The 14,890-nt window shown below is 28.5% G+C and overlaps 1 protein-coding gene across 1 annotated transcript in view; it reads left to right on the top strand.

Moving 5' to 3' along the window:
• LOC100164181 (fatty acyl-CoA reductase wat) overlaps positions 1–14,089 on the top strand; it is a 20,721-nt gene extending 6,632 nt beyond the window's left edge. Inside the window, exons 2-8 of the mRNA XM_001946115.4 lie at positions 4,591–4,839; positions 10,437–10,564; positions 10,637–10,746; positions 11,692–11,881; positions 11,942–12,202; positions 12,932–13,189; positions 13,674–14,089. Of these exons, the coding sequence (XP_001946150.2) occupies positions 4,591–4,839; positions 10,437–10,564; positions 10,637–10,746; positions 11,692–11,881; positions 11,942–12,202; positions 12,932–13,189; positions 13,674–13,755 (1,278 nt within the window). The 3' untranslated portion in view covers positions 13,756–14,089. The remainder of the gene's footprint in view (positions 1–4,590; positions 4,840–10,436; positions 10,565–10,636; positions 10,747–11,691; positions 11,882–11,941; positions 12,203–12,931; positions 13,190–13,673) is intronic.
• Positions 14,090–14,890: the final 801 nt, after the last annotated feature.

Genomic DNA, 14,890 nt, shown 5'->3' with positions numbered 1-14,890 from the left:
AAATTATATATCCTACATTTTGAATTCAACAACTGGAGTGGTAAATTTTATTATTTTTATTATAGAATAGAGATTAGGTAAAAAAAAATGTAACAATAAATTATTTGTTCAATGAATAATATATATTTTAAATGGAAAAATGCAAGTGAAAAAAAAAAATAATAATAATAATAAAAAATAAACAAACAAACCGGTTTCCTTCTTCTCCAAAATCAAGTTACATTCTTATATATATAGATTATAAAATATTAACATAATTTTTAATAAGCAGATATAATACATCGTACGTTAATTGATAATCTTATAAGTTATTGTGTAGGTATCGGAAATTTTAACGAAACACTGCATCAAAAAATTCTTTTATATTTTCACATTTTCACTCAGAATCTTAATAATTATAGTAGGTACATACAGCAGCATACCAATTACCAGTATACTTATTAGTTATTTTGTATACTTCTACGAATCTACCTATTCATAATCTTACCTTTAACAAAAAATATGATGTACTATACTGATTAATGGCTTTTCCGCTTGGTCGGCTGCGCTTTCAAATGGCAAATGACAGAATTATCACTGTGGACTGTGGTAATTAATTGTTTGCTATTTTTGTTCGCGTCGTCGCCGTGCGTCGACGAAAACGTTCATATTAATTAATATATATTTTATATTTACGATTGAATCACTAATAAATACAATCGTTTATATTTAATTTGTATTATTAGTCTGTCTCTATAATCTATATGTACTGTCGACCGCCGACGCACGCCGATCGCGCAGCTACGAGATCTAATAATAGAATGACGAATACATATTTTACGCCATAATATATAATTTTATTTTTGTTTTTCATTATTATTTGAAATAAAAATATTTTCTTACTTCAAAAACCAATCATTAATATAAAGACCCACAAAAAATTACGCCCACTAAAATTTTACGCCTGAGGATCAATCCCCAGCTACCCCCCCCCCCTCCCCCTAGTTCCGCCACTGTTTCCACTGCGCCCGTATCCCCCTCGGCGGTCTCCGTCGATTCCGTTTTTTAAGTCATCGCCACTATACCTCTCCATAGAATTTACGAAAGTGATTTATAGGTATTTTCCGATATCCACCGGGCGTAGAAACGACTAGCAAATGCAACTCACACTTGAAGGGAGAAATCATTCGTAAATATCCACATATTATAAGAGGTTATATATTATAATATACTAAGTATATTATAATAATCATTTTTACACTTTTTCGAATGACAGCATACATTTTTGATGTTATATTTTAAAGATGAATATTTTTGAGAAATTCAGTTCTGGACGAGTATATTGTAGTTAGTTATTAACATATACATATTTTGAGATAAGAAAAGTAGTGGACAAACATTGTGCGTGGTGCCTCTACACCACTCAAAGCGTAGTTAACGTTTAAATGTATCACTTTGTACATTACTGGTTGTACCCACCTACGAAAACCAACATCTTACATAGGTAATCTACTCTGTTACTCTAGTTAGACTGGGGGTTTCGGTTAAAATGACAAATTTAATCAAATTCAACAATAATAATTATTAATTTATTAACGCGGCTTAAAAAAAATCTTCAACCTTTCGTTTTTTAGCTAAAAAAAAGTTCGTTGATAAATTAATCATTATGCAATCAACTTTCATAAAAGGTAAAACGTTCAGTCATGTTTCACCCATTCAAATACATTTTCTACATATACAGACCCACAATATATAGTCATACATTACCTGTCCAGTTCATCTTGGCACTCGCATTCGTAATTGTTTTAAAAAGCAGTGGTCCGAAAATTGTATTAAATCCCCAGGGTTACGATATTTTTTTCAATATAATAAAGTTTTCGGACCACTGTTTTTTTTTTTTGTTGCCCAGAGCCAAGTTGAACTCGACGGGTTATACCGACTATGTATTTTACACTAATAGCTACGATATGGTTTTAAAATGTATTGTTTCCATTGTAAATATTCACTCACCTCTTATTTCTTGATTAATCTAAATTAATCTAATCTATACAATATCAATGCATATTATATTTTGCTAATGTTGCCCTAGTTTATTAATACATTTCTATGCTTCATATTGTTAATCATTTTTTACAAAAACCAATCACGTATTTTATATAATAACTATTTTAATACTGTTTCATATTTTCATACAATATTACTTTCTAGTTGTTATTAACTAATAGGTCAACATACCGACGAAACGTAGTGGAGTGGCATGTGATATATACTGATATGGTGATATTATGTTCATGGGAGTTACAGTTAAACCACAGACCCCATACTCATGTCTCATAGACGGAGGATTACAGGTTAACGGGGTTGGATAGAGTGGTCACAGCCATCATCATAAAAGTGAGGATAACATTGAATTGAGTCCCCCAAATACTTTTGGGTTATCGGAGTTGAGTCCCCCAAATACTTTTGGGTTATCGGAGTTGAGTCCGACCAATATTGTTAGGTTGTTCGAGTTGAGTCCCTTCAGACTATTAGCGTTACCCAGGACACACCACGTGGAGATTAGCTGAGTAATCCCCAAAAAAATGTGTGTGATTGTTACCACTTTTTTTTTTTAATTGTAATAATAAGTATAAAAAGTCAATTAATTAAAAATAATAATAACTATGTATAATATAATGTGCAAGGTTCGAGGTCACCACCGGCTTATAGGTAGTTATGCCATTTTATCTATACAGACTTAATTCTAAGATACTAAGCTATTAATAAGCTGGACTCAATTCAAACAAATAAAAGTAGCATGGACTCAATTTAATATCACCGAGCAGTGTTGTCATTTATAATAACATAAAGTACCTATGTTTATTCGCATATATTTTAAACAATATATTATTAAAACACAAAACTAAAAATGCATATTTTTTAAAAAAGCAAGTTTACCATAATAATTAATAAATCATATTATATTCAATAGATGAATATATATTATTCATCCAGAAACAATATGATTTTTTGTGTGTTATTCATCAATACATTACCATACAATAATTGTTAAAACGCGATAATCGATTGCCAAACCGGAAATTCTATTTCGCATGTGCGTAGTAATTGAGTAATAATCGAATGAGCGCACTCACGTCGGCCGCTAGAACTATTCCCATGTTCCGTCTATTAAAATATTAAATTAGGATACGGACTATGCACATACCTATATGTATAATATGTTTATTATACATATCTGTGGGTCTATGAGTAAAACATAGATAATCATGACTATTCATTTTAATTCATTTGATAACGGTTAAACAAATAAATAAATTTACAATATATTATTTCTTAAAGTAAACACATCGAATTACATGTGATGATAAAATGAATAACAACTGTCAATTGAAATATGGTAGATGTACTGATGAAATTAACAAAATATCATTTAAAAAATGGGTTTAATTTCACAGAAGAATATAAATACTATTGAAAAATAAAGTTAAAAAAATATAATTTTTCTAAAATATTCATAATTGTTTATTTGTACACAAAAAAATATTCTGAGTCATAATTATGTGACATTGTGTTAGCCTATATTTCTAAGGTTATTTTACAATAGGTGGGTACCTATATTTATATTAATTTAAAAAAAATATGCTGGATTGCCTAAAAAATCGATTAATAATTTAATGTCTCGATAAAATTGATCGAGCCAATCACTAGCCACTAAATCATGTTTGGGACCTTATGGTCACTATTGATTCATTGAATGTCAAGTAATTAATGATTATTCAGGAAACCTGGCAATAACAGTATACCGCCTATTTACTGTTGTTAATTATTACTTTTATTACCTAACCTATAATAATTAAAGTCTGTGTGAATAGATTTTTTAATGTAATAATAGCTTGAAATAATTAATTTTTAATTTTTAATATTGTGAAAATTCATTGTTTCTAGTTAATAATTAAGAATAATATATACGTAATAAAAAACAGTATCAAGTGTTAACGATTAATATTGTTTAATTACAATAGAATAACTAATATCGTATGAGGAAAAATTATTATTTTTGTTAAAAATTGTTAATAGATATTATAATTTGTAAGTAATGTACAATAATGTCTATGTATTATCCAAACAAAAATAATTACAATTTCACCACTATGTTCTATATGGATAATAATAGATAACAACAAATTACTCAATGATAAAATGCATGTAAGATAATAAATAACCTGATTATTACAATTTCAATCAAATATTTTCAATCCAACATTTATTTGCCCAGAATCACAGGTACCTATATTCCCATAAAAAGTTTTACTGATTATCTTGATTCCGGTGAAATATAGACTCGGGGGTTTTTGAATCATAACAATTTTTATCCTGATGTGGTATTTCAAAATCGGGTTATTACAAGTTCTAAATTAACGTTTCCGTAAAAAAAAATACTGATTTATATCATTCCTTTACATAATAATATGTTTCTAGCAATTACATTTTTTAAATGAAATTTAAAAAACAAAATATTATTTGTTAATTCATTGTATGACACTTATTTTTAGTAAAAGTAAACTTATTGTTGTCATCTATCCATAATAATATGTTATGTATATTTTTAAGATGTTTGACCGCCTTCGAGTTGAAAAGCCCGACTTCATGAATAAGATAAAAATGATTGATGGTGATTTGGAACAACCCTCACTAGGTTTATCACCAAAAGATCGTGATTGGTTGATAGAGAATGTGAATTTCGTTTTTCACTGTGCTGCAACAATCAAATTCAATGAAAATCTTCAGATAGCAACAAGAATAAACATACAGGGAACAGATAATATTTTAACACTTGCAACGATGATGAAAAATCTTAAGGTAAACAGTATTATATCGTATTCTGAAACGAACAGAGATGGTTCTATAGGTTCAATAAGAGTAAGCTACATAGTTGGCTTCGTCTTACAAGTGCGTAACATACCAAATTTACGCTCAAGAGAACGCGTTTAGCGCCGTTAAATAAACATTTGACCTATCATGAAACTTGATAGTAAGTACATTATCTGTGTTTGTTATGATTAGGGCAGAGGACTTGTAGCATTAATTGCATATTTTTTTTGCACAGTCACAAAAATAGCAGAGTGCGAAACAAATACGTTTCATGCTATCACAAAGCTAGTTTTGAAATTTTATTGTGCATATAAATGCATATTTTGCGTTTTTTTGGTTTTTAGGACATATTTAGCGTTTTTTTTAGTTTTTAGTGCATATTTTGCGTTTTTTCGGTTTTTAGGGCAAATTCTTCCATTTTATACTTTTAGATGCATATTTTAAATAATTTATAGTTTTACCAATATTTTTTCGTCGACGTTTTTATTTATTTATTCACACAACCAAAATAACGTTGATATTATCAACGATATTTCTCGAGACTTGCCGATCAGATGCCGCAATTTATAGACCAGATAAGATAATATTGTTCAACTCACAAAATGTTATCGATACGGGCCACGGGGACGCCTGTCGTAGTCATCGGACTTATTCATATTTTAGTAATCGCTGTGTTTCTGTCGGTTGACCGTCGTATACGTCCAAACGCGTTCTATTTACTATTTATTATACAAAATGCCTAAAGTTAAAGTGTCTTTATTTTCACAATTAAACAATTATGTGTCTGAATTCGGTCCTGAAGTGTTCTCAACAGACGGTAAAATACTTTATTGTAAAATTTATGATATCAAGTGTGGAAGTGCTAAAAGGTTTAATGTTACCCAACATTTGACTACAGCAAAACATCTAAAATTAGTTGCCCAGAAAGAAAAAAATGAAAATATAAAAAAAGTTCAACAGCATTTTCTAACTGATACCAAAAAATCGTGCTTCAATAGAGATTTGTGTTCCGCGATGTTATCGGCCAATATACCGTTAAATAAATTAAATAATGAATCTTTTAAATCATTTTTAGTAAAATAAACTGGCAAAATAATTCCAGCCGTAACCACATTACGAAAAGGCTACGTAGACGAAATTTACGATGAAACATTAATTAAAATTAGAAATGCTGTTATTGACAAAAAAATCTGGGTGTCCATCGATGAGACCACTGACTCTTTAGGGCGCTTTGTCGCAAACGTTTTTTTATTGGTACTCTCGAAACGGATAAACCAGGACAAACATTTTTATTAAACTCTGAAGTACTGTCTAAAACTAATAACTCGACTATTGCAAAGTTATTTGACGACTCTATGCATATTTTGTGGCCCGAGGGAGTGCGGCATAATGACGTCTTGTTATATTTAAGTGACGCGGCACCTTATATGGTAAAAAGTGGAAATGCAATTACAATTTTTTATCCTAAAGTTATCCATGTCACGTGTATTGTTCATGGGCTTCATCGCATAGCAGAAAAAATTCGTGGACACTATTCAAAAGTAGATAAAGTAATTTCTAATGTGAAAAATATTTTTTTGAAAGCGCCTTCTCGTGTAATTATATTTAAAAATACAGCACCTGATCTTTCACTTCCTCCGGAACCTATAATTACAAAGTGGGGAACGTGGATAAAAGCTGCATGTTATTATTGCGAACACCACGAAACTTTGAAATCAATTGTTAATTCTTTGGATAAAGAAGAGGCAATTTCTATAAAAAAACGCACAAAAGTATTTTGCTGACCTCAGCCTAGCCACAAATTTAGTGTTTATTAAATCTAATTTTGGATTTATCCCCGACGTAATGACTAGTCTTGAGGCAAAACATATGCCACTGTCAGATGCCGTAAAAATAATTGAAGACATTTTTAGATTCTGAACGAAGTGATGAATGTATTGATTTTACAATGATGTGTGTGTTTTTTTTTTTTTTTTTTTTTTTTTTTTTTTTTTTTTTTTTTTTGGGGCCGACCACAACTTTTGGAACAAAAAAAATGCTTCCATTTTCAAAAATTGTACCTTTTCTGAAAGGAAAGTGAATCCAGTTGGGACTTTGGGGGGGCAAAAGTGAAAATTTCCCAATACTTTTCCAAAGCGGCAGGAAAAACCTTAAAAAAATAACGGAAAAACGCGAATTTTTACGCCAAACCAATTTTTGACAAAAACGAAAACTTAATTTTACTGTAACTCCAAAAATAATTATTGTAAGCACTTGAAATTTGCAACAGATGTTTATATTAGCGTTGTCTATACAGGGTTAAATTTTCAAAGTGTTTCGACTTTTTTTGAGCTATTTATAGACAAATGAAATTTTCAATTTTTCTAAGTATTTTTTTTTAAAATAACGATAAAAAATTTTTGGTTGGATAGAAAACTTTGAAAATTTAATACAAGGTTTCTTATAAGTTGTTCTCACAGTGATAAAAAAAAATCCAAAATCGTTAGTCACAATTTTTTTTTATAAGTGCTTAAAGTTTAAATTTATACGAAATATGTCAAAATTGCGAAAATTTGCAAGTAATTTTGTGGTTGAAAAATCGTAAAATTTTTTTCTTTTATAACTAAGCTTTTAAAATTTGGTACAAGGTTCTCCATAAGTTTTTCTTTAAATATCTGTAAAAAAAACTCAACCGGACTAAGACAAAAAATTTTTAGGAGTGTTTGAAATTTAAATTTTTACAAAACCGCATTAAATAACGGTTTAGCCTCAAACGATTTTTGATATTTGTTATTATTCAAAAAGTATGAGTCGTAGACACTTGAAAATTTTACCAGTTGTTTAAATTGACATTTTCTTTATATAGTTTTATTTTCAAAATATTTCACTAATTTTTAATCTATTTATAGGCAATTGAAATAATCGATTTTTTTTGATTTTTTTTTTATAAATGTTGATAAAAAAAAATTAGCTGGGACAAAATACTTGAAAATTTAATAGAAGGGTACACATATGTTGTTCTAACTCCCATTCAAAAATTATAAAAATACATAGGCACAATTTTTTTTTATAAGCATTTAAAGTTCAAATTTTGACTAAATACGTAAAAATTACGGCAATGTTCAAATAATCTTAAACAGAAATTCATAAAAGTTTTTCTTTTTAATTCTAAGATTTGGAAATTTAATACAAGGCTCCTAACATATTTTTACAATAGCAGTTGCAAAATAAAAGGAATACATTGTCACAATTTTTATTTATAAGCATTTAAAGTTCAAATTTATACGAAATATGTCAAAATTGCGAAAATTTGCAAGTAATTTAGTGGTTGAAAAATCGTAAAAATGTTTTCTTTTATAACTAAGTTTTTAAAATTTGGTACAAGGTTCTCCATAAGTTTTTCTTTAAAAATAATATATCCTAGACTGACAAATCATCTCCGTTCAGAATCGTTTTTCGTATACAATGATATAATATCATTGGATTCAAATTTAATTCCATCCATTACAGTAACCCACTTGTAACCTACTGTACAGCAGAGCGACATCCACGACTTACCCGCCTTTTTTTAAAATTGAATCAAGTACCCGGTACAGTGGGAAAAATTATTCAAGAAAAGATGAATGATGTTTTAGAGAAAAATGAAGGTTACCAAACATTAGCTCAAATTTCAAAAATTTTAACTGGAGAAGAAACTTCAATGGTCAGAATACCTGAAAACTTGAGCCTTGGCGATTTAGCATACTTTAAATATGCTCTTATAAATTCTGTTGACGTGGAACGTTCTTTTTCGATGTTTAAAGTCTTGTTATCCGACAATAGGAAAAGTTTTACGTTTGACAATTTGAAAAAACACCTTATTGTCCAATGCAACTTCCAAGGTAAAAATTTGTGTCAATCTTAAATATTTGAAACTAAATTATTTTGTTAATTGTTTTTTAGTAGTCGAAGAAGTTGAAAGTTTTGAAGAAGTATCCAGTTAAAATAATAATTCAAAGAGTCCAAATAATTAATAGTCAGTTGTTAAATAAAGTTGAAAATAAAATTTATTCATTAAAATAATAAGTACCTACACAAAAATTCTAATTTTTTAATCAAAAATATTAATTTAAAAAAGCATATTTTTAATGCATATTTTGTATATTTAAGCGCATATTTGGTGATTTCTTAGAGCTACAAGTCCTCTGCCCTAGTTATGATAGTTCAATTTTTTAGTAAATTATGACTTATGAGTATATATAATATAGCGTAAATTAAAAATGTTCATAACTCACTTAAAAACTGAATCAGCGTAAGAACCCCATATATAAACACAGATGATGTTCTTACCACCAAGTCTTATAATAGGTCGATTCACCCTAATTTTTAAACTATCTGAGTTTACTAACACTTAGTGATCTGCCGAGTGTGTATTTGCTATGTTATGCACTTGTAAGACGGACACAACAACTATCTGTGTTCTGTGTAGCGTAGTCGTCTTAAAACAAATAATTATTGTACGATAATCGATATAGTAATTAAGAGGTATATTGTGTTTATAAACTAAAATATGATGCAGGCAATACAATTGGTAAATATATTTTATTATCTGTTAAAGCTTCAACAGCAATGGTTATTAGTCTACTTTTAGATTATTTAGATTATGTATATCTACTGTCGGTATAGGATATAATTACCAAAAATAAAATAACAATGTTCACAATTTTTAACTTAAGTTTAAGCTAAGGAAAAGAAATAAATATTGCTTTCATGTTTTATCGTTTTTTTATTGCTTCGGCATATTATGATTTATGGGCCTTTGGTCACAATATTATTGATCTTAAGGTTTCCCTCCATGTGTCGTGTTCTTTAGTGACAAGAAAGGAGTGAGTTAAATGTGTGTCTCCCATCCTGACTCAATCAAAAAAATATGCAGTAATAATCATAATATCATCTCTTCTTTTTAAAAAAAGTGGATTTATAATGGATTTCCATTTTTCAATACGAGGTTTTATATTTCTTAATAATTGTTTGCATGTGGAACTTTATTCCAATTTTTCTGCCATGTTTCCTTTGTTTTGTGGTTAATAATATTATTTAGAATCTCTGTGGGGCCAAATGTTAACTCCTATACAAATAAATTTTTATCTGTAAATAAAAGATGGAAAACCGCTTTTTTACTTAACGAAAAAAAAATGGTGGAGTAATGGTAATTTATTATTGTTTAGACTGATATTTCTTAAAAATGAATATGGCTCATAAAATACATTTGTTTTTTTTTTCTATATTAAGTTTATACTTTTGGCTTTTATCATTTTTTAAAACTTTTTTTTTAAAAAAATCGTGTATATGACTTAACACCATTTCTGTTGTAGTTAACAGTATATCATGTAGTAACTAACTACACTATGTCTATGTAGAAGATTAGGTGCCTACTTTTATAGAATTTACCATTTCTCCCCTGCAGTCGTTTATTTACGAGGGGGGTGGTCTATGAGGTACGGACTCCCTCCCCACATTGGTCCCATAAATAACTATCTAAACATATGATATATATATATATAAATATATACAGTAGTACAACATGGAAGGAAACCCACATGAATTAATCATAATTATTGTTGCAGGGTCTTGTACACGTATCGACCGCTTATTCACATTGCCCGAGGAATGTAATTAAAGAAGAATTCTATCCCACTCCAATTACGGCCAAGGAACTGAAAAATATGTCCAAAGACGAAATTTCATGTCCAAAGTAAATTATATAATTGTAAATAGATAATCATTTTTTTTAGTTCTTGATTTTTTTTTTCGTTTGTAAATATAGTATCTTAAACAATTGGCCCAATACATACACGTTTACTAAAGCAATCGCAGAAAATTTGATGTCGAGCAATGACAATCAATTGCCAATTTCAATATTTCGTCCATCAATTAGTAAGTGTGTTTGTTAAATATAATATTAAATTGTAATCAAAGTGTGGGAATGTTAAAATGCTATGTCTTATTTGTGTATTTTTTTTTTTTGATAGTGAACCAAGTTATTCGTTATGTGGCATAATAGATCACAAGCGTTATTCAATTATACAAAATATGTACAGACACATTAATATAAACTTAATATATTCGAACTGGGTCTGGCTGATTTATATAAGTTTAGATGAAAGGGATTGGCATATCTTTTAGTTTGTGTATAAAATATAATTCTTTTTGAACTAGGTAGACGGTAGATAGTGCTCTGACTTACTCAGCTATTGATTTCGTGATTAATGAATGGTCATAAATTGGTAGTGCATTTGTTCAGAAGAACAAACTTAAGATTCTGAACGGTGTGATACTGCAATGACAGTATTCATTTTACAATGATGTGCATTTATTTTTTTTATTTCTTGTCTGATTACAGTTTGAATAGTAGAAAAAATACATTTCATTAACCGTTATTAAAATATATTAAGTTCTTTACAAAAGTTTTGTTTGATGTATAAACTTTACAGGGGTGGCCAGCGAGAAGAGACTCGTGAGCCACCAACTATATTAATAAAAATTGAAGAGCCAAGATATAAAAAAAAAAAAAAGGTCATATTATTATATATTATATGACCTTTTTTTTTTTACATCTTGGCTCTTACTTTAAGATGCGAGCTGCAAAAGTCTATGACGCGAGCCGCGGTTTGGCCACCCCTGATATAAACCATCAAATATGCGTAGTTGATTTATTTAAGATTATTTTCTTCTCGTTAATTGTCTTACTTCTTTGTCGGGTGAACCATGATAAACGTCAAACGATACTTTTGGTTAAGATACGTCTAAGTTCTTTAACAACTTAAAAAAACCGTGACAAATTATAATTACTTAAAGAAGAACCATAATAATATTTTACAGTTGGATGCACAAAGTTAGAACCTAATCCTGGTTGGTTGGATAATATTAATGGACCATCCGGTATAGTTACCGGAGTCATAGCTGGATTTTTAAGAACGATACAGCTTGACAAAAATAAAATGGCTGATATTATTCCAGTTGATTATACAGTAAATGCATTGATCAGTGTTATGTGGGATACAGTTAACAGGTATATTTTTTTGATCCCTACAATTTTCACCAAAACATTAAAAATTGTTATAATTTTCAGACATCGACATTCCAATCAAATGAACAAGGTACCAAAAATATATAATTACGTTTCTAGTGTTGAAAGCCCGTTGACCTGGGGTAAATATATAAAAGAAATGCAAGAAAATTATTTTGACATTCCTCCGTTGAGATCGATTTGGTATATGTTTTATATTTCCCATACCAATTCATTAGTTAGCACAATTCTGAGATTTTGGCTACATACGATACCGGCTGCATTTGTGGATTTGTTATTAATTATAAGTGGTCAATCTCCCAAGTAAGTTTTTAATTTGAATTGTTATTTATTTGTTTATATTTTTAAACTTATTCTACGATGTACTACATGTGGTTCCAAAACTGTGATTTGGGATATTAATAATCGGCTATAGGTGATTTAATAACTAAAAAAATGCACTCTCAGTTGATGATTCTTCAGTTTTAAATAAATTGAGATATAAATTATCTTTTAAGTAATTATAAGTATAAATTAACAATAGGTACTAAATTACGTTTTAATTACATTTTTTTTCCATTGTTTTTGTCATCGTGGGTTTTAAAGCCAAAATGCATTTTTCTTATAATTACAATGTACATATTCTACGATTTAAAATATAATAAATATATTTAATTATACTATTCTATACTTGTAGAGAGGCGAACAATTTATTGAGATTTTCTAATTTTTTTATTATTATTATTATTATTATTATTATCATTTGTGTAGGGTTTAGTTCAAAATTCAAACCAATGTAATTTTAAATTTATAATATAGTTAATTTAATGTGCTGATTTTAAACATAGTAATTATAATAATGCATGTTACGCTCTTACACTAATATATCATTGTATAAGCTAACTTATATATAACACATAATTATCACACTTATAACTTGTATGATTTGTATTTATCATAAAAAAACCAAGTTTTTGAACTTGGCACTTGAAGCATTATACAATTAATTGGCACCTTTATAGAAGCTTAAAACATATTTTTATACTTATTTAGAATGCTTAAAACGTATTCAAAAATTGAAATTGCGTTGGATTTGCTTCGTGAATTTACTACTAGACAGTGGTCATTTGATAATAAAAATACTGTAGACCTGTGGTTGTCACTAAGTAAAGAAGATCAGAAGACGTTTTGGTTCAGCTTTGAAGATTTCGACTGGAAAACCTATATAAAAATCTATTATTTGGGGATCAGGAAACATATACTTCACGAAGACCTGAGTAATATAGAAAAGGCTGTAACAAAAAATCGAAAGTAAAGTTTTGAATTTTTTATTATTTAATAAATAGAAATGGTTCTCAACTATTTGATAAAAAATTAAGTTAAAATTAGAATCTAACTTCTTGAACTGTTCGAATGGTTGATGGTTGATCAAAATCATATAAAAATATTTTAGTTAAAATTTGGCTATAATTTATAACGTTAAATTTTTAATTATTTATTTCCAATGAAAAAGGCAGATTTAACCTAACCTAACCTAACCTATCAGTAATCAATACTTATTAGTTATTATTTTTTATTAAGTTAAAACAACATTTTAAATGCAAATAAATTTTTTTTTTTATTTGAATCACACATTTAAGATAGGAAAAACAAATGTTTTAATTAAACTCAAGTTTAAAAAAATTAAGTGTGAGTTGGGTTTAAGGTCGTGAATGAAATTAGAATCGTACTTTGTTATCACTTATGTTACTTTATTTTATATTTATTATATATATATATATATTTTTTTTTTCAGATTATTCTGGCTGCATAATTTGTGCATTGTTTTTATTATTTATCTCCTACTACAATTTTTGTATTGGATGTTTATAATATAAAGCGTACTTACCAACATATACGAATTTTACTCACGCATCAATAATACTTCTACAGATTATGATCATGAAACAAACCAGCTGATGTTTGAACTTGAAATGAATAACTTCCTAATACATCTTTATTTTATTTATTATATGTTTATTTTCAATTTAATTAGTAAGTAGTAGGTATTAACCTGTAATGGATTATTTATAGAATGTATACTTCATTGTACAAAGTTTAATATTGTTAATACGAAATTAAATTGTTCTTCGTAATACGTTTGCTTGCCTAAATAATCATTATTCACCTGGTTGTTATAAGATTCATAAGCAATGTAAATCTGATTTTTTTTTGTTTTAAATAAATGTATTATTATTGTCAAATATCCGATACTGAGTACCGATGATTGACTCTACCACTGATTTATATTTATATGAAAATATTCGTTTCAACCTACGATTTACTATACTCTATTATTATTAATAATGCATGACGTAGATAAGATAGCAATAGATAAGAAATCCAATATCAACTAGGTAGCTGTTTTATCTGACGGAATTTAGTCATAAATATAATTCCATATCTGGGACTGAACTGTAAAACTCTCCTATACAGAAACGTAGCAGGGGGTGCCACTTGCAGGGTTTAAAATGCTCCACATAAAACTAAATGATTGTTCAATATGTTCAAAAACATTAATATACAAGCTTTTAACAAGAGCTTATAACCGAAATGTAATTTTGCGATTTTAATTTAATTTTCACTTTTTGGTTTAAGTTTTTCTGATTTCAATTAAAAATATCAAAAATCCAATAAATCTTAGTTGTAAATTAAAATCCACAATATAAAATACTTTTCTTTATTCTGTTATCAGTGTACACATCATTTATACGACCACCCAAATTAATAATAGAAACCAAGTAAGTTTGTAACAATACATTTTTAAGAACGAAAACCACATTGCTCACAGCGGCGTCATTTTAGTTTTTATTAGACTAGGGCAATTTTTCACTGCTTTTCTGATTCAAAATTTTTTTTAGTCAGATTCTCATAGTGCCATAGACGTTAACGGGGGGGGGGGGGCGTGTGATAAATATGCCGTCATTATGTCTGGCCATATGTCTGACCGCCGCCCGACGAAAACTGGTCGCC

The sequence above is a fragment of the Acyrthosiphon pisum genome, chromosome A2 (assembly GCF_005508785.2).
Source record: "Acyrthosiphon pisum isolate AL4f chromosome A2, pea_aphid_22Mar2018_4r6ur, whole genome shotgun sequence".
Lineage (NCBI taxonomy): Eukaryota > Metazoa > Arthropoda > Insecta > Hemiptera > Aphididae > Acyrthosiphon > Acyrthosiphon pisum.
This window is presented reverse-complemented; position numbering and strand designations above follow the sequence as displayed.